At 33.2% G+C, this 22403-nt stretch overlaps 1 protein-coding gene across 1 annotated transcript; it reads right to left on the bottom strand.

Annotated features, from left to right (window-relative positions):
- Positions 1 to 7361: 7361 nt before the first annotated feature.
- On the bottom strand, positions 7362 to 21110 carry LOC114175414 (rhamnogalacturonate lyase-like). Its single transcript, XM_028060180.1, has 17 exons — positions 21031 to 21110; positions 20600 to 20962; positions 11149 to 11224; positions 10944 to 11065; positions 10750 to 10800; positions 10506 to 10619; positions 10293 to 10412; positions 9977 to 10112; positions 9707 to 9889; positions 9170 to 9328; positions 8973 to 9079; positions 8790 to 8883; positions 8540 to 8681; positions 8296 to 8455; positions 8083 to 8199; positions 7869 to 7992; positions 7362 to 7790 (listed from the first exon to the last, which is right to left on the bottom strand). The coding sequence occupies exons 1-17, from the start codon at positions 21108 to 21110 to the stop codon at positions 7554 to 7556; spliced, it is 2385 nt and encodes a 794-aa protein (XP_027915981.1). The 3' UTR covers positions 7362 to 7553.
- Between the last annotated feature and the right edge of the window lie 1293 nt (positions 21111 to 22403).

Genomic DNA, 22403 nt, shown 5'->3' with positions numbered 1-22403 from the left:
AATACAATCTAATGTTAAAACAATTGAATATGAATATGAATATATATATATATATATATATATATATATATATATATATATATATATATATATATATATATATATATTGCATGGAAATATGGAAAAAATTGTTTACATACAATGTCCCAAAGGGTTTATTAGAGGGAAAGGATATGATATGAATTGCATCATAACTCAAATGAAGAAGGACTAATGCACCACTTTGTTGCAATTATTTTTATTTTTTATTTTTTAAAAGTTATTAGTTTGTTTAAATATGACCCAATTCATTGTAAAATTGGCTTAGCAAATTATGTTTTGGTTTAATCAATTAATGAGCTTTTGTTTAGTTTTATTTCAAGTTGTAATAATGGTCCAATTGCAACTTACTCATCAGCATTTGGGAGACCAAGAGGATGCTTAGCTGAATTATTTTGGGTGACTTTTGGGTTGCCATAATTTCAGTTACAATCAGCCATTAAGTAGTAGGATCATTAATAGTTTTAAGTGATATGTAATTTCAATTTATGTATCTTTTGTAATTCTAGTGGTTAAAGTTTTTATATAAGCTGGACCATTTTCATCAATGAAACAAGTTGAGTTTTATTCAAAAAATATTAGAGTTTTATCTCTTCTATCTTAGTGAGAGTGATTCACCTAAGTTCTTGAGTGATTCAAAAATCCCTGAGTTTTATCAAAGGTCTTTTTTCTCTTTGTGTGTTTAAACTCTTAGACTTATCTTTCATTCTTGGAAGTGTGACGTCTATCAATTTTCGCTCCATCTTCTTATCTATTTTTATTTTCTCGTTTAAATAATTTCTCAAATTTCTTGCTTATTAACATTCCAACCTAGATAGATCTATAAAACAAATCCACCCATGTGGATTCACATCAAAAGGTATGTATCTTGAAAAAAAATCATTGTATGAGATTTATAATATAATCTAAGGTAGTGGTATAAAAAACTTGATGATTTTCTTAAAAGAATAGGATTTTAGAGGACTAGTTATGATAGTTTACTCTTATAAGTAGATGGTATTCTTATTTCCAACCAATATAAAAATGAATTGAAAGAGGTCCAGAAAAAATTAAACTTGAAGTTTTAAATGAAGGATCTTGATTCCACAAGGTGAACATTGGGGATGGGCATATACAAAGGTCAGCCAGTTTGGGATATTACATCTATTTTAGCATGGATATTTGAAAAAAGGTGGTTGAGAGGTTTAACATACATGGATATAAACTTGTGGAAACACCTTAAGGATATAACACAAAAATCTTAGTTACCTAAGCTCCTAATTCAAAGAAAGATAGGACAAACCTCTTGAGATTTCTTTTGCATCTCAATGTTATTTCCACTTTCTTAATCAACATCTTTGGGCCATCTTTACGCTCTTCTTTTGGGTATTTTCTTGAGGTTTTAGTTAATGTTCTTCATATAGGTGTAGCATACTATAAGTATCATAATGTCGATTGAGTCAACCAAACAAGGCAGCCAAAAGTTTCAGGTTAATCATCTATCAACATGGTATGAAACCAAAAATGACCCACAAAATTATCTTTATCTGTGGTAGTGTCATATGTCCACCTACTATCAAGAACTTTATCCATATGTGAATACCAAATTGGTGATCCTCTATCTAACTTTGATAATGTTATGTATGTAGTGAGTTCCATACTCTTTCTCAAGTCACACCGAAGACCTTATGGTTGGTTGCATATACATCATATTATTCATTACTACAAGATCTAATTGCAATACCTATCTTTATCATCAAATTATTCACATATTTGCTTGTGTTCTTAACTTATCATATCTCAATCTCATTGTGAATGGATTTTCCAAAACTAGATAGACTTACTTTATTTAAGTTAGATGATTACTGGGAATATAACCTTTCCTCATTATTTAGATGCACCCTCACTAATTGATGATGATTTGTATTTAATGTTGGGGTTTCCAAACTTTTTATGTTATCTTTAATCATCACTCGGTGTCATACCCCAAGGTTATGTTCATTTCTTACTTTTCAGAATTAATTCCTCAATGACATAATTCTCTCAATAACATTAGTCTTCTAGGACACATATGGGTTCCTTATTTAAACGATATCAAACACGTAAAATAATTTCACAATATGGAGACATCTTTCTCGTTACGTAGACTTTCACAATAATCACACAACTAGAACCATTACATTCATGTTCTTTTCCATCATCATTTCATTACTCTAAACAATCACTTAAGTTCGTATTTTGATATAAGGAGTTTGGTGCAAACTTAACTGGGATGTAGACTTATAAAATATTAAGGGTCATATAATGATAGAATATTATCGATCATATAATTATAGAATATTAGGGACCGTATAATTATGAAATATTAAGGATTATATAATTATGGAATATTAGGGATCATATAAATATGGAATATAAGGATCATATAATAAACCCTATAATTATTGAAGAAACAATTAACCTCATTGCGAAAGATGGGCAATCAGGGAGGCACGAAACACAAAAGTTAAGGTTTATGCCTGAATGATTGTCAAAGCTTAGATTATTGCTTTATTGAAGCAATCTAAACTGCAATACATGTGAAGTATTGCTCGACAAAACATAATTGATGAAAAAGTCATTCGAAACTTGATTCGAGAATTTTTTCTTTTCAAATATAAATTTAGGCGTAATGCAGATTTAAATGATAATGGACTTACATAAGTATATATATTGTAGGTGTTATATATTTTTTTTTCGAATATTCATGCATAACATAGTCCATCACCTTCAAGCTTACGCCTAAGGAAGTTTGAGGTTTATTATGTCTTTCAATAATAATAATCACACAAGGTTACCATTTTAAACTGTAACGTGTTAAAATACATTCCGATTTATTTATTCAAGTATATATTGAATATTTTTCTTCAATAAATATTTTGAGAATCCAATCTATTTAGAGTCAAGTCATAGTTAGATGAATAAAGATAAAGATGTGATGTATCACTTAGTCTATCATTTACCTAGAGTCTTAAGTATTATGATCATTCAATTAATTTCATAATTTTTTATGCATATAATATTATATATAAATTATTAAATAGACTCATCATATAATCAATTTAAACATGATTGATAATCAATTAGATGATAAAAACACAAAACCACATATTATATTAAAAATTACCACTTATAATAATTAAATATTACTCATAATAATTGATTCTCTTTTAGTATAATTGATTATTTATGTATAATTGACCTCTAAATAAAATTCAGAAACATACAGTAATTGATTATCTATATAAATAATCAATTATTTTTCTTTACGTGTTATTCTTAATGTTTTATGAAAGTGAACTCAACCATATAACATCTAACATTTCAAAACACTTAACATACATTTATACATTTTAAAAACAACAAATATAAAATATACTCACTGTCAAATTAAGTCGTGATAGAATATTCAAATTAGCGAAAACTAAGAAAAGAAGCTCTATCTTATCTCCAACCCCCTTTAATCTTAAATCTTGACAGGTAAGCATTAGATAGATACTAACATAAATCTTGCAAGGTAAGCATTAGATACCGACTTAAAGCGTATTATAGTACAAATAGTACATTTTTATGATTGAAATTTTCGGGTATTACATCACGATATTTTTATAAATATAATGAACTATTAAAGAAGTATGTGACGTGAATTAAGAGTATGCTTGGATAGAGTATTTTAATGAAATAATTCATTTTTTTAAGAATTTAGATTTCTTTATATTGAAATGCTTTGTTTGGATACAAAAATTAAAAATCATTTCAAATGCAAACATTTTTTTGAGGGATTTCAATTAGCTAAATTAGTAGAAATTCAAATACCCTCAAAATAGGTGGAATTTGAAATTCTTCTCACTCAACCTCACATTCTAGACTCTTTGGTAGGCCCGATGACACAAAGGGGGCCGACAATTCAGAAGGGTCCGACGACCCAGACGGGTCCAACGACCCAAATGGGCTCGACAACTTGGATGGGTCTGACGACCCAAACAGGCCCGACGACCCAAACGGGCTTGACGACCCAGACGGGTTCGACGACCTGAATGGGCTCGATGATCCAAACGGGTCCGATGACCCAGACAGGCCTGACGACCCAAACGGGTCCAATGACCCAAATGGGCTCGATGATCAAGACGGGCCCGACGACCCAGACGGGTCCGACAACCTGAATGTGCTCGATGATCCGGACGGGCCCGTCCGTCGACCCGGACGAGCACAACGACCCGGACGGGCCTGACGACCCGAACGAGCCTTAAGACCAGAACGGGCCCGACGACCTAGAATGGCCCGGCGACTCGGACGGGGCAGACTATCTGGACAAGACCAATGATTTGACGGGCCCGACAATCCAGACGGGTTCGACGACCCGAACGGGCCCGACGATCTAGATGGGCCCAACGACCCGGATGAGCTTGATGACCCGGACGGGCCCTACGACACGGACTGCCCGACGACCCGAACGGGCCCTTCCAAACCTTCGGGCCCGACGACCCGGATGGGCCCAACAACCTGGACGGGTCCAATGACCTGGACGGGCCCGATAACCCGGACATACCCTTCCAAACCGTCAAGCCCGACAATCCAGACAGGCCTGACGACTCGGACGGGTCAAACTATCCGAACAAGCCCGACGACCCAGATGAGCCTGACGGTTTGGAAGGCTCGTCTGAGTCGTCGGACCCGTCCGTGTCGTCGGGCCCTTCTTGATTGTCGGGTTTCCAAATTTATCATGAATTCAAAACATAATTAAGCCTAAAATAAATATTGTTAAAATAAAATTTTATCTCACAATAAATTTAAAATTTTTTTCCAAACAAAAAATTGAAATATAAGGTATTTTAATTTCCTTATCCAAACAAATTATTTAAAAAATGAATAGAATTTAATTGCAAGCAATTCAAATGTAAAACATTTCAATTTTTAAGCATTGTTGAAATGCTCCATTCAAACACAAGTAAAGCTTGAGATATAATTTTGGAGGCATCATAGTTTTAAGTTATAATAAAAATTAGCTATTTTTTTCATCTGATTATTTTGTAAATAAAACTATACATCTATCTATTCTTTGCATTTTCATGTAAATTATCAGTTACAATTTGTAATTGTCAATGACTTTCCAAGGGATCCTATTATTGCCCGATAATCTCCAACCAAGGAATGGAAGAAATATCTAACAAAAAAGATGACATGAAAGGAACCCTTGAATAGAGAAAAATGACAACATCACAAATTGGCTCAATCCTAGCGACAGTTATCAAACAAAAGAGAAACTCATAATTATCATCAACCAGAAAAATTATACGACACAAGATTTCCCTTTTTGTCTGGTACATGGTTTGACAATTCAAATATTCAACAACACCCACTAAAAGCAATGAGAGCGCCAACATTCAGATATTTTTTTCACCACTAGTATTACTTTAATTAAAAGTTTTCAAATAACTGCTTGCAAATTTATTTTTCAGAATAACATCTACGCGTGAGAATTTCACGTTTCGAAAATCGAATTTTCAGTCTTTTTTTTCATTTAGTGAGGAAGGTTCCTTAGAATTCAATTTTTGGATTCGAATTTTTGGAGGATTTGATATTTTCTTTTTCATTTGTTTTGATGGAGCTTCATCAAAATATTTCACGAATGCAGGTCAAAATTTAAATGAAAGGAATAAAATTCTAACTTTTTTATGATGATTGAATAAGGATGACAAACAAATTCGTTTTGTAGATATTGTTTAAATTCGTATCTTTATTTTGATGAAGAATTCTCATATTGATTGATGGGTATATATACGAGGAATACCTATTTTTTCTAATTAGATATGAGATACATATGAAAATATATATATTTTTAAATTTTATTAGGTAACATTTGTAAATTTAATAAATATTTTGATTTTGATAAAATTTTATTTAATATTTCAATTTAAAATGTATATAATTATAAATTCGTTCTAAAAATTAATATTTAAAAAATAAAAATATCATATTTTAAATATTAAATATTTAATAATATTATGTTTTCTTTATATAATTTATTATTATTTTATAAATTTTAATTAATTAATATTAAAATAATAAAAAAATGATACAAATAAAAAAGTGGGTACGACTGGTAAGATTTACTCGTTATCCGATTAAGATGAAATGAGTCAGAAATTTAATAGTCATTATATTTGAAATCTGAGAATGGAATATCAAAACGTAAAGTTAAGAGTTTGAATCTCCTCCTTTTCAAAGTATACGGCAGAGGTGGGGCCAACCCAGAAATTGATATAGTCATCAGGATGATGGGAGGAAAAAATCCAGGAAGAACGTTATCGTCATCTGCAATGAAATGCGCATGTACAGGAACAACTTGCAATAGACAAATGTAAGATTTTGTGAATGTTGTCGGAGTAAAACCAAAGTATTCCCATTTCGTTACGAAAACAACTACAGTAATTTATATTTGATTGACGGAGATGAACAATTTATTTGAAATAATGTTAATAACGTGAAATTTCTCCATAAAAATTGCTAATATGGTGAAATTAATTTTTTAGTTCATTATTATAATAGTAATTCAATTTATTAATATTATGATATAAACTTGTACATAAATAAAATCGATGTATAATACCAATTAATTTAGACAGATTATGATTATCTCTTGCATATTATCTTATCATTAATGTAAATTATTTTAAATTATCCTTTACTTTGATAATTTCAAATTTTATTTTATATGTTGATGTAATATGTAAAATTATTAGTTTATTATCATAAAAGTACATTAATTATAGTATATAAATATTAAGGTTGTTTTCACATTTAAAGAAAACTTTCTTTATCAGAATTACAATTATATATTTTTTTAACTTGAGGGAATTTTTAGATTTTATTCTGTTCCTAAACCATGTCGGTCTATATTTTTATCTATCTAATCTCTCAAACTTTTATTAATAACACTTAGAAACACTTCATATATTCACAATAAAAACATAATTTTTTCTTTACATATTCAAAATGATAATAAAGCTATTTTTTTATCATGTCCTTAATCTTTTGATCACGAAAAAAAAAGTCAACGATTTATAATAAGTTCCATAATATATTTATAAGAAAAACTAATATTTACAAGAAATTGACCTAGTTTGGTTAAACTCAAAACAAGATGACAACCCGGTTTGGATAAATTTAAAATAAGTGCTTTTAAAGCAATCATATATTTAAGAGTAGATTATATTTGTTCATTGAAATAAGTAAAAGAAATATATACATCTAAAAATGAACAGATTATAGAAACACATAAAGAAAAGCTAAGATTTGCTGATTTTATTAAAACAAACACCTTTGTTAAAGTAAGCTTATACAGACTCATATAATAAATACACACATGGCGTACTAAGGGGGTGCTTCATAGCAACACCTCTTTCGGTCTAAGGTACAAGAAAAGACACATTGTGTGTGTTAATAAAACAACGTTGAATTGAGTTTAACTAGATCTTCGGTTCCATTAAGTCCTTTTATGTTTCTGGTCTTTCCAAACGGATGTAGTCATACATAATGCCTTGAAAAGGACTCGTACATTTTGCTTGCCTCAGATACATGATGTTGCTTCCTTCCACCAACACATTGCTTTCTACTTCAATACTATAAGCCCAATACAATCCATGGATGCCATGTCTCGCTACTGCATTATCTTGACCAATTACTCCCGTAGAAAAGTGTGGAGGACGAGCCACAGGGTTGTTAAACCTAACCTATTAAAACACGAAGTGAAATCATAGGTCATACCAAACTCAACAACTATATATAAACACACTCATATCTCAACTTACCATCAAGTTAGAACGTGTAGCTGAGGCCAATGCAAGTCGCAGAGTGTAGATGCCTCTCATGACAAATGGGAGATGGAATTTAATCTCCCATACTGTTGGATGAAATGTGTTGTTTCCTATGTTCCTGCATTTAGATTCAAAATAATGAATCAAATTTCAACAATCAGTAGCTATATACAGTTATTAGATCAATAAGATTAATTACATTAATCACCTGGGAACCTGGGCATAAAACCAGTCTTTACTATAATCACTCACACCAACAGTGTAAGTGAGGTCCTCATTTGGATATAACTCGTTGTAACGCTTCCATATTCCATATTGTCTAAAACTGTTAGTGGGAAAATCAATGTTAAGAGAAACTGAAAAATGGTGTATATATGCAGGTGAAAAGCTTAAGCAGTTGTTGATTGAGTTTTGGACTAACTTGTGTAATGGTTTTCCAATGTATAATCGGTTTATGAGGTTAGGATAAGGATTTGGAACGTGGAACTCTGCAGCAGAGCGATCTGGGATTCCAATTTCCCATACGGTTGGTCCATTTCTCGGAGGATTGTATATGAGTGAACCCAATTGGATGATAGATCCTGTAATACACACAACAAAAACATGTTAGTGACAATAATCTGTCACACAATAATCATAGGTGAAATTCGAGGAAAATTACGTACCTGGTGTTATGGTTATGGTAGTGTTATATTTATAGTCTCCAAAAATACCAGGAATCCATGCATATAAATTGTAGTCCCCTGGAACAATATTTGCAATTGTGAAGTGGCCAAGTTTATCAGCTCGAGTCCAGAATTGGTAACCCTGAAAGAAATGGTTAGTAAAAGGAAGACGTTTCTTTAGGGTTTCATTGGCTAGTTTTTATTTTTTGTGTTCAATGATCGGAACGTAATAGAAACTATAAATAGATACCTTGCTTTGTCTCTGCCATGATCCCACATCTCCAGGAAGAGCCAAACCAATGTAGGCATTTTGGCCATACAAAAATTTCCCTCCTTTAATGTGTCTGGTGGTAAAGGCAAGCAACATTAATATTTCTTATCAGAAATAAATGAACATGTATGGACAAAATGAAATAAATGAACATGTATGGACCTGTCTTGAACGAGTAATTCTCCTTCCACTCTCCCCCTTTTATTTGTAGGGACAAAATCCTCTGATTTAGGGAAATCATAAGGCCATCTAGTGATTTCCTCTGATAGCTACGTGAATGAAAAAAACTCATCAATCACATTAAAGTCTGATATAAGTTGATTTTTAAGGTGGTATTGAAGTGTTGTTAGTTGTGGTACCTGTTGTACGGCATCACTCCAGAGGACTTTTTCTGAATCATGAACCCTAGAAACCGAGTTGAGATATACAAAAACGGGACCATAAACTTTCTTGAAGGGGTCCCCTTCGTGCAATGTCATGGTTACTTCCTTCCCAGAGTAGTGAGTGGTATGGAGTATCTAGACATAAATAAAATCATCAAATTATATATGAAAGCTAATAACATACATTTTTATTTCTCTCAAGAAATTAAGATAAAATATATTGTCAAACTCAAATTTATGCCATAGGACACAGGGATAATGATAAAAATGTTTTGTTTAAAAACAATAATGAATTATTTTTTAAACAAGATAGTGACAACTTCTTCCCACAGCCATAATTTTCTTCCTGCACTTTCGTATAAAAACAATTCCGCCTTTATTTTTTTTATTGTATAATTAGAAAATTGTATTTTTGTTTCAAAACAATTAAATTATAAAATTCAGAATTCCAATTTTTGAGAAAAAAAAAAGTTTTAAATTAATCCATTACTCGTTGAGAAGTTGTGAACTTACATTAAGGGTGACAGGGCCAACGTGAGAAGTAAGGCCTTGCCTAGTTGGGCCACCACTACGAAACTCATTAGTTGGTGTGATCATCCAGAAGCCCACTGACTTATTGGTCTTGGAGTCCAAGTTAATCCACCCATGAACTTTATTGTCTTTGTTCTCACAAGAGTACTGATATTTGTCATCAACCTGATCGTGGTCCAATCACACACAACATCACTAATTTTTGTATAAAAAATGTGAAAAGGTTTTCTAGAAAAAAGTAGAAAGGAGTACCTCTCCTTGAAGTTGAGGGTTACTAGGATTGGTGATCAGAGCAGCTTCATCGTAATCAAGGCGTTGCCCTGTAGATCTATCTTCTGCTGTTGGCATCAGTCGCTGCCTATCATCTGCTATAGCCATGTACCGGAACCTGTGAATTTTACTATTAATCAGTGTCATCATATTTTTTTATTATCATTTAATATTATCTTTCGTTATTATTTATAAAGTTGGTTTAATAAAATTTGAAAAGAAACAAGAAAGGTCATGAATTTAACTCTACACATATTAACAATTAATTGATGAAAAAAATAACTATTTTTCAATTTACCTGTCCTTCTGCAGCTTGAAAACAATCCTAATGTGATCAATCTCCATTGCAGGAAAATCTTCAGGATGCTCAAATATAGCGTATATGTATAATCCTGAACTACCTCTTCGTAAAATGTATCTGCAAAATTGGACCATTTCATAAATTGTTGTTCATGTCTTAAGTTACTTATAAATAAAACATGTAGTTGAGCAAAACCTTAAACAAAACTACCTTTTGTCTATGTTTAAGGGTGGACTTGAGTCGTCCTTGTTCCACGTTCTGGAAAACGAAAGTTCTATTTCATTCTCGTTGGCCTCTATAACTGAAAATCTATTCCCTTGAATTCTGCGGATCCAACATATGCTTAAATACTCATGATTCATTATGTTATTGGCAAATTTATGATGACATCATGAACCCATAAATTTTATTTTTTTTATTTTTTTTATAGATATGAATATGGAGAAAGGCTTACCCCCAAAGTTTTGAAGGGGCTCCTGGTGAATTCCAGACAATGTCAAAATACCTGCAAATTTGTGGGTAAAATATTAGCTTCATTTGATTCTTTCTTTAGTTTTTAAAAAAAGCTCAGCTTTTTAATTTGTTTGAGAAGGGATGAACTAAAAGGAAGTTATATAAGTTAAAGACGATAAAGGTATATACGGATACCCTCTGTTATTGAAGTTATTGCGACCTTCAAGCACATTGTTTATTCCATTATATGATATTCCAAGGATAGTGCCCTCTGGATTTGAGAAAGTTACACGAATGATGCCATTTTGCACTGTGATCTGAGGACATACCCAATCGAAGATAAATTAATGAAAGTGGCCAAATTTGGATAAAATTCATGTTAAAATTGGAAATTTAATACCTGCTTCTTTTCTATATGCAGTTTAACTTCAGGGTCATTAAATGTTACGCCAGAACTTTCGAACTCACTTAAATTCCTGCAATTGGAAAGATAACTTGAGTGAACAATAAGTTATGATTTTTTGTATCTGTAAGGTTATATTTTAAAAGAAGAATCAATTGCATAGTTGATAATGGTATATGAAAATTATAAAAACTAAACGTAATTTTTTTATAATTTTTAGTCTTATATATTATGTCAACATATATATATATATATATATATATATATATATATATATAATTTTAAATAAATTGTTATTAATATAAAATCATATATAAATTTTTGTTTAATATATGAAAAACAAAATCTTGTTGAAGAAAAGATGGTAAATTTTTATTGGAAAACATGTTAATAATTACTGTTTTAAATTGAATGTAGACGCGGACAGACAAAGAAACATAGATCTTATTGGGTTAAGAAAAAAAATTACAGTAAGAGAAAAACCTTGAGGCACAGCGAATGAGTAAGAAGCTGCAGAAGTGTATTATTCCCCATAATAGGAGAAAACCAGTTTTCTTTGTGAAAACCATAATTTTTATCTTAATCTCTGTTTGTTCAAGCAAACCTTCAAATTCAACCTAGTCGTGAGATGCTCCAATTTGTTAAAGAAAGAACTATGTAAAAAAGTTGGACTAGCGTTCGAAATATATACTGTAGTAGAGATAAGTTAAGATTTTCTTTCCCACAAAAGATATTTATCATATAGATATATCAATTTTCTTAAGATAATAATTAATTGAACAGTTCTTTATATCTCTAATGTATTTTCATCAATTTATTAAAAAATATAATCTTATAGAAACAAGATAATCATTCAAATTGTATTGCATTTAGGCCTGAATATTGATTGGTCGAGTCGGATTCGAACCTAATATGATTAATTCAATATAATTGAAAATTAATATTTTATAATTTATATTTGATTATTTAACTTATCGAATTAGACGAATTGTTCGGAATTAAATTGATTCGATTATTCAGATTATAGGCGATCAATTTTAAAAAAACTGAATAAATAAAATAAATATACAGAATAGTCAGCAAAAAAAATTCAATTATGTGATATTAATAATTACTTTTATAATAGACTATAACTTTATCTAGTTTATTATTAAATTTTATTCAAAAAATATCATATCAAAAATAAAAGTTAAAATATACTTCCAAATTTATAAACATTAAAATATCACCATCAAATTAGGTTAAATACTTACAAAATTATAACCAGTATCCAAATCTGACCATTTTATTTATTTATATAATATTATCTCTTCACCACACCCTGGGCCAAACTTTGCTTTGAGTTTTTTAAGATACGTTTAACAAAAATTGCGTTTTATTTGTTCATGCCTAGTTGCATTCAACAGGATACAAATAATTAACTACCTTTCATATTTTTTAAACTTAAGATATTATTGGATAGTTAGTTAAAATACTTGTAGTGATGTGATCAACGTAGAAATAACTAATAACGCCAACTGTGGAATTTACAAATACTATTAAACTAACTTGTCATCCTTATTATAATTAATTAATTTCTTTTAATTGCCTACTTAATATGAATTTAATAATTTGATTAGTCTATTTTTGATACCTCCTTTTTTCGATGTATTTTTGAAGTACTTATATTTAATGCATAATTGCTTCTGCATTTATATTAGTATAGAAGGAAAAAACTATTTTAACACTGATTACATTTGACATTTTTATTCTTATTTTTTCATTAAGAAAAAAAAAATGTGTGAAGTGAATGTTATTGATATCAGCATCACCTCCTTTAGGTCATATATGGTCCGACATTGAACATTTTTTTTTCAAATATATGTTCTAATTTGATAAGCTATTATATATATATATATATATATATATATATATATATATATATATATATATATATATATATATATATATATATATATATATATATATATATATATATAATTTATCTCTTTTAATATATATTTTCAAATAGAATTCATTTTTTTACATAAATATCTTAGTACTATATCTATAAATAGAAGATATGCAAAAGAGAAAATCTGTGATATTTTTAAAAATATATTACATATTTTATACACATTTGGTCTTTATTTTCGTGGTTTTTGTTCAATTTAGTCCTCATTTTAGTTCACTATTCAATTAGATTTTAATTTTCGTCATTTTTTGGTCAATTTGATATTTTTTGCTGACCGTGTTTAAATAGTTAATGATGTTAGTATAGAGTAAAAGTGAGACTAAATTAAACAAAAATAACGAACATAAAGACTTAATTGAACAAAAATATTGAATATGAGACTAAATTGAACAAAAGCAAATAACACAACAAAAAACTGACATGTGATACTAACATTAACACTAGCACAATTAGGGATGTCAAAAAAATCCATAGCCGCGAGTATCCGTGAATAAAACCCGCAATGGATAGAAAATGAATATTGCAAATGGATACCCGCAGGTAAATAGTACGGGTATTTTTAATACCCGAATGTTAACGGGGCGGGTACGGGTATCATGGTATCTGTACCTGTGGATACATGTACCCGTTATACTCTAATTTAAATAAAAAAATAAAAAAATGTTACATCCCGTTTTCATAGTTTTTACGCTATCAAACAAAACATTATATTATGATAATTCAAAGCAGATGATAGGAATAGGCTGGTATAAAGTATCAATACAGTCATCCCAAAATAGTCCTACATGTACTGTACATAATCACAGCCTACACTAAGAAAGGGGTTACAAAACACCTAACGTCTAAGCAAAACAAGGAGTAAATACTACTGCTGGAAACGCTCATGCCACAACTCAACTCCTATCCAGGAGGGGTGTGTCTGCACCTGCACTTTTATCTGCTCACACCAAATGTAGGCGATCATTGCAAAAGAGAAAAGACACAAAAATAACAAACATATGCAAGAAGGGTAAGCTAACTTAATTAAGAGAAATCATGCAGCTTATTAATTAGACATCAATCAAGGCTTATCACATTTATCAGAATTATTCAAACCACCACAACCACAACACATATTCATGACTCTAGACTCGATATCCGGATTATGTAAGAGACATTGGAGCTCTTGGTGGCTTGCACCTGTGACGGTTCCCGAACTCTGTAGAGTTTTGGGCACAAGGGGTTATCACCCAACCACTCCCAGGGTAAGTCCCCTCTACGTCTATGACAGATCGGGTCCATAGACTAGGACCTCCTATTACTTCTCCCAACATAATCCATTATACTCTATACGAGTCTTAATGGTTATTGGAGCGTCATGATACCACCAAACCGAGTCCTCATGTCCTTACTGTAACATCCCAACCGGATATTATGGATTTATATAATAAAATAAAGAAAAAAGTAATTAAGCCGTAATTAATAGAACCTCATTTCCCAAAGACGCGGGAAATTTAAAACATTTTATTAATTCCAATTAAAAACCAAAAACCATAGTTTATAAAACTGAACATAATAATATAACCTCTCATAAGAGTTTACAAGATATTTCAAATCAAAATGATACAAAACTCCCAGGCTTTCCCCCACTCCGCGGCTAAGTCTCACCAGCTCCACCTGCAATATCATCTGCTCAAGGCGCCTTACTGCCACACCCATCAACCATAACCGATAGAGCACGTGCGAAAACCATGCTACAGATCACACACTGTAACACCAGGTGGAGTTCCCAAATACGAACATAGTCCATAACGTCCCAAGACTACCAAACTCGTCAGCTAAATACTGAGGAGGGCAATCCATCTAGACTCATTCGTACTGGCCACAACCAGCACACTCACACCAGCAACACTCGCTAACCCGAGCCACAACTCAAGAGTTCCTCGTGTTCATCCGCTATTCCGAGCCACAACTCAAGGGAAGTCATTCTGGGCCACAACCTATAGAATGCCACGTGCTTAACCCCTATCTTGAGCCACAACTCAAGGATACGTTCCGGGCCACAACCCAAGGAACACCAGCAAGCCCACCATTAAGATATCTTTAGAAGCCTTATAGACCACGCATCACCATTCAAACACCAATCAATCCAATACCGCAAAATTGATTGCCTTTAAACCCATCATCCATTCATCCTTTGCTTAAACTTCAAGCTCTCGCCTAAGCACTCCAGTTTATCTTGCTTAGGCTAGGTTACCTCACTTGAGCGAGCACCACGCATAAAATAAACCTGGCATTCTCGCTTGAGCAAGCCTTGCTCGCCTGGGCGAGACCACTTTTCGCCTAGAGGCCAAAATCTCTCGTCTAGGCGACAAGTTAAACTTAACAGCAAGACCTTCCTCCATTTCTCGCCTAGGCGAGAGACTCTCGCTTGAGCGAGATACTCTATCGCCCAACACTTTAACTTCGTGCCTGGGCGAGAGAGACCCCTAATTCAAACTTGACACTCACGGATTCTCGCCTGAGCGAGAACCAATCGCCTAAGCGAAATGGTCTATCGCCCAGAACCAAAGTTCTTCGCCTGAGTGAAAAGCTCGATCAGCAATAGTATTCGAGTCCCTGCTAATCTCGCCTAGGCGAGTCCGACTCGCTTGGGCGAGAATTGCAGACTCTGGCATTGTTTCACGCACGCAAACACCAGCACCACATACCAAACCACATCCAATTCATGCCAAGCAATCTAGAATAATGCACCAAACATGTACACATAATTCAGACCCAAAATAATCCCCAAAAACCAAGTTTAACGCATAAGTCGCAATTACAGTACCCAAACCCTCATTAATTCCATACAATTGCATACTGAATTTCACTCATACAACATCCCAAAAATAATCAATGAACCTTCAAGTCATATCATATATGCATAGCACGAAATTCCATGGCTTATAAGCATACGCATACAATCAGTTCATAAACCAAAAGAAATCAAACACAGAAGCTCCCCTAACCTGTGATTTCCCTCTTGCAAAAGTGTAATGCTACACTTCTTCTTCTTGCCCAATACAAAATCCCTTAGTGCTCCCACAATTTGCCTTAGGTAGTCTCTCAATCCTCTCCAATTCGCTCCCCACTCAAAAGGTACAAAATTAGGGTTTCCTTGCCTTTTCACATTCAAGCCACAACTAATGGTTAGCAAAAAGAGAGTCAATTTTAGGTTCACCAAAGTTCGAACCCATACCATGCTTATCATCAAATCAATGCACAACCACTCAAGCAATTTATGTTTCGTGAAAAATTACATAATCTTATAAGTATGTTATCACCCAATACGATTATGCTTATTATTAAAATTAATAATAATCAAACAACATAAAATGACATACATAGGACTCGAACCCAAGTCCTCTCACACAATCAAAGTACTCTCAACCAATTGAGCTAGTACTTTTCCACATCACACCAATAAATATTTAATGTCATAAAGGCTCTCACTACCCGCATTTATTAATTAATTAATTTTCACAGTTCTTACACTTACATTCACTAAAACCTTCTTTTTAGAATTTCCCTTGAAATCCTAATTCAATCACATTCTCTAATGAACCAAATCCACACAATTCCATCACGTATACTATCATTCATAAAAACTCAAGCATAGAATGGACAAATATCACATCAATTCACTTAGTATAGCTTCATTTAATCTAAAACAAAGAAGTAACTAAGTTCTGCAGTGAAACTCGCTTAAGCTAGAGGATCTCGCCTAAGCTAGAGAGTTGTCTCGCTTAGGCGAGTCACTCTCGCCTGGGCGAGACCCCAAACAGAGAGCAACCCCAAATTTGAGCGAATTCTCGCTCAGGCTAAGTTTTTTCGCTTAGACGATAGTGACTTTCGCTCAAGCGAAACCAGCTCGCCTAGGCGAGACCTCGCGCAACAACAAGGGTGAATTTTTAGTATTTTCGCTCAGGCGAGAGCTGCTCGCCTGGGCGAAACTATAACATCCCTAAAGAATATTACTATTTTTTTTTTATAAATAAAATAGGAAATGAAAATAAACTTCATTTAATATACTACCATTTCCCAAACACGGGAAATTAAAAACTTTATTATAACATAATTCATATGCTCATAAATACATTGTTCCAAAATCCACCAAAATTCAACATAATAAATTTTACATCAAAAGTCTAAATACGAAAACTCTTTCAAAAGCCCAGGTAGCCCCTGCACTCCGCCTCTAAGCATCTCCTGGCTCACCTGTCAAATCATCTGCTCCCGGGTAACAAGTTATCTGATCATCGCCACAAGATAGGGTGAGCTATGCACAATATATAAACATATATACATGAAATAAATATGCCACTCATCCCAAAAGAAAACATCACTACATATTTCATCGTTTCCAAATTTCCCATCCATGATCTCATAGTCCTTCATGAGTCATATGAATGCACTAGGTCTTGGGACTTCACTGTGCTCCCACGAAACTAACCCATTCGTGGTCCAACTCTATGAGCCTATCCTGCTCATAGTCCTGCCCTACAGACTCCTCGTCTGTAGTAAAACATCCAAGCCTCCCTCGCTCGGACCATGGCACGCACGCAATCACCATACTATGGACTCCTCGCCCAATAGTAGCCGACGGGAACCAAAAGTTCCTTGTCCATCGTGCGTCCGACACATGTAATCACCATACTAAGGACTCCTCGCCACTTAGCAGCCGACGGGAACTACACAGTTTCATGCCCATCATGCGTCCCACCATTAAGCACATCCTAGATTAGTCCTTCAAGCCCAAACCCCACACATGCAAGCATATAATTTCCTATATTTTGGAAAAGTAACCAAACCATCTCATAAGGCACACACAACCATAGAATTCGCAACAACTCGCTTAAGCCAGGGACCCTCGCCTAAGTTAGTCTATCAGTCTCGCTTAAGCTACTCTGTCTCGCTTGGGCGAGTGCGTAGCAGTGGATGTTCCAAACCATCTCGCTTAGGCGAGCCCAACTCGTCTGAGCGAGCCATACCTTCGCTCAAACCACCAAGACCTCGCCTGAACGAGAATTCAACGTTCCTCTTGACCTCGCTTAGGCGAACCCCACTCGCCTGAGCGAGTGAACGTGTCGCTCAAACCCAACCCTCGTCGCTTGAGCGAGAGCGAGAAATGCAGACTCCTACACTAAACCACAACTAATATTTAGCAAAAATAAAGATTAATTCCTATCTATCAAGGTTTGAACCCGTGACCTTCCACTCATAAGGCCTAAGCACCACCACTATGCCAATTCACATTTAGTGATAACCATTATAATCCTATAATTATGATATCACTCAGTACTCACAATTATATTAACAAAAGGATAATAAATTAAATAACACACAACAGGCATATATAGGACTCGAACCCAAGTCCTCTCACACAATCAAAGTACCCTCAAACACTTAAGCTAGTACTTTTCCACGTCACATCAAACAATAATTAATTGCATAAAGGCTCTTTCTACCCGCATTTATTAATTAATTAATTAATTTTCACGGGTCTTACAGAAACCATCAGAATTTCAACCTGTTTTCACATGCAAAACCACAATTCATGCCAAAATCGCAATTTACCACACACAATTGATCCCACTCATCAATCAAACACCAAAGCATTCAATCCTAGCTTTAATTAACAATTTTTATGCGAAATTTGAGTAAAAGGTTAGCTTCCCTTACCTCAAATGATCACCAACTAGCAAATATGATTTCTCACAGTGAGGCACCCCAACTCACAACCTAAAGAACTAGAATAGAGGTTCACATAGTGAGAATAGGACCCTAATTTCGGTTTAGCCAGAAAGGAACTTCCAGAATTCGAAAATGAAGAGAATTGGAGTATTGAAATTGACTTACATGGGTGGGAAGGAGACTTAGTTAGGGAGAGAAGTTCTGTATTGATTTTCAGACCTGCTTGCTGCAACAGGAAGAAAATGTGGATCAAAAGGGTTCCAATTCTCTGGTTGAAGAGAGTGAGGGAGATCAGTGAAGAGAGAAAGAGAGGAATGTTAAGCTGGTGAGTGGTTCAATGTATATGGAATGAGAAGAGAAGGGGAAGAATAAAAGGGGTATCACAAAAAACATGATTAAAATATTAACATAGTGATTTGGAATGAATTCTTTTTTTATCAATTAGTTTTAAAAAAAATTCATTTATTTGTAAATTGTCATTTAATAATATTTAAATGGATTATTTGGACTATGTTTAAAATTTATGAATGTTATGTATTGTATTTATTTGAATTTACGATTAAAAGATGTTGTTAAATATTTAATTTTATTTTTTTGTAAATATTCACGAGTACCTGTGGATATCCTTGGATATTAAAATATTATGCGGGTACCCGCATAATGGATACCGACGGATATGGGTACGGGTACAAAGCATATATTTATCCAGCGGATAAGGTACGAGGGAGCTACTACCCGTACCCTACCTGCCCATTGACATTCCTAAAGCACAATGGTGTCTTGACACATGTCAATTTTTCAAAATTTTAAAATTTTGTAGAATTTTTTTTATTGTTTTAAAAAAAATAAAAAACCAAAAAGTGACACGTGACATGTACCGTTAACTATTTAAATACCATTAGCAAAAATAACCAAAATAACAACAAATAAACAAAAATTAGGACCTAATTAAACCCTGAATCAAAATATGATAACCAAATTAAAAAAAACAACGAAAATATAGACTATTTAAGCCTTTATAAAATAATAATATTGTTATATTAAAATTTAAAAGTATCTACCTTATTTATTACGTAAAACATAGGTACTTTTGATATTTGAAATAAATAGTTTTCGTGTTTAACAAATTATCTATAAAACACTTTTTTATTACTTTATCATATCGTCGCGTATTGTTTTTTTAATGTACTAACAGGAGCACAACCCATTCATTATATATATATATATATATATATATATATATATATATATATATATATATATATAAAGAAAATTATTAGATTCTTAAAAAGAAAATAAATATCAAATTATAACTTATTTTGATAATATGATAATATATATCAGTATTTTGAATTAAAATATTGAAAAATGAAATTAAAATATTCTTGTAATGATTGTTAGGGTGAAATAAAACCTACATTGAAAAAAATCTCTCATCAAAGAAGTCTACAGGACCAAAAACCTCACAAAAGCCCTGTGGGTCAGGACCAATCCATGAACATTAATCTTCAACATCAAAAATATATTTTAAACATTTTGGCGACCTAAACGTGTCCGACGAGCCGGATTGGCCAAGCGGGCCCAACAACTCGGACAAGTTGGGCGAGGTCGACGACTTGGACAAGCTTGACGATTTAGACTGACCGATAATAAAGACAATACCGACGACTCGGATGGACCCAATGACTTGGACAAGTTAGACGACTCGAACGGGTCCAACGACTCGGACGAGCCCGACGACTCGGACGGGCCCAACGACTCGGACTGGACCAACGATACAGACGAGCCTGACGAATCGGACAATCCCAGATGACCTGAACGACCCATACGAGACTGACGATCCGGACAACTTGGACGGGCTCGACGACCCATACAACGTGGACGGACTTGATGACCAAAACAACCCAAACAGTCTCAACAACCCGAACGAGCCATACGACCTTGACGGAGCCTACGACGTGAACGGGCCCATCCGAACTGTAATGCTTCTCCGGGTCGTTTGGCTCCTCCGGTCGATTTGAATAGTTTGGCTCATCTTGATCGTCGGGCTCGTCCAGGTCGTCGGGCCCATCCGGGTCGTTGGGTCCATTAGGGTTGTAATTCTTGTTTAGGTCATTAATCTTGTCCGAATTGTAGGCTCGTCTGTCTCGTTGTGTTCGTCAGGCCCGTCCGCCTCGTCGGTACCGTTTGGGTGATTCGGGTCGTCTGACCCGTTTAGATAGTCATTCTTATCAGAGTTGTCAGACCCGTCCAGATCATTAGGCCTGTTTTGGTTGTTAAGCCCGTCCATGTCGTCGTGGTCGTTTGTATCATCGGGTTGTCGAGTCCGTCCGTGTTGTCGGGCTCGTTTGGGTCGCCAAGTACATCTAGGTCTTTGGGCCCATCCGATTTGTTGTGTTGGTTCGAGTCTTAGGGCTCGTCCTGGTCGTCGGGATTGTCCTTATCGTCAGAGTCGTTCGAGTTTTTGGGTTTGTTCTGTCTTAGGGCTCGTCCGGCTCATCGGGCCTATCTGGGTCTGCGGACCTGTCTAGGTCGCTCGTCTTGATCTTTACTCTAGCTTAATGTAATATTATTTATAGGGCCTAACCCACCTTAGCCATGGCCCTAACCCACTAGAGAAAGGGCTTTGGGGGCTGAGACTTTTTTTTGCCCCCTAAAAGGGGCTTAATGAAGAGTGTGCCAAGAGCCCAATTAACACCTTTATGTGGTGGATTCATTGTTTTAGGAAGTGGCGGTGGCATTTTTTTTAACCATAAAAGAAAACAATTTTTAATTATAGATTAAATAACTTTTGTAATTCCTAAAAAAATTAGAATCTGTATATGTTTTAAATTTAGGTATATTTTTGTTTATAAACTTACAAAATAATGAATATAGTCATTTTAACATAAAAATATTTGACTTTGAACATATCAAATAGTGTAATTGGCTCAAACACACTACAAGAAAAAGTAACTATAGTGATACTAATATTCATCACTAAAAATTATAAATATGTCACTAATATCATCTTGTGACAATAATTAAGATGTCACTATTATCTTTGTCATTATTGTACTTGTGACAATAATTTTAAATGTCACTAAAATCAAAGTTTATTGTGACAAAAGTAATTATCACTAATAATTTTATGCAATAGTGACAATAATAAAATATCACAAATATATAAGACAATAGTGATACATTTATTGTCACTAGAGTATTATATGTAATAGTGATAATAACTAGATATCACAAATATAAAAGAAAATAAAAATAAATTGGTTGTAACTATTATTAATTATAATAATAATAATAATAGTTATTCTTAATATTATTATATTTTAAAATTTTATATGATAATTATTTTTAATTATTAATAGTTTATCATTTATTATTATTATTAAAAATGATAATATCAATTAAATAAAAATTAGGTATCAATTAAAATAAAATAATATAAAATGTAATTACAAAGTATCCATTACATTTAAAATAATAAACTAAAATGTTGAACAATAAATCTAAATAATACGTGAAATAAGATCTAATTGCAATTAAACTAAATAGCTACTTAAAAATAACAATAAATATATATATATAT

The sequence above is a fragment of the Vigna unguiculata genome, chromosome 3, assembly GCF_004118075.2.
Source record: "Vigna unguiculata cultivar IT97K-499-35 chromosome 3, ASM411807v1, whole genome shotgun sequence".
NCBI classification, from domain to species: domain Eukaryota; kingdom Viridiplantae; phylum Streptophyta; class Magnoliopsida; order Fabales; family Fabaceae; genus Vigna; species Vigna unguiculata.
The sequence above is the reverse complement of the archived record's forward strand: the minus strand, read 5'-3'. Positions and strand labels throughout refer to the sequence as shown.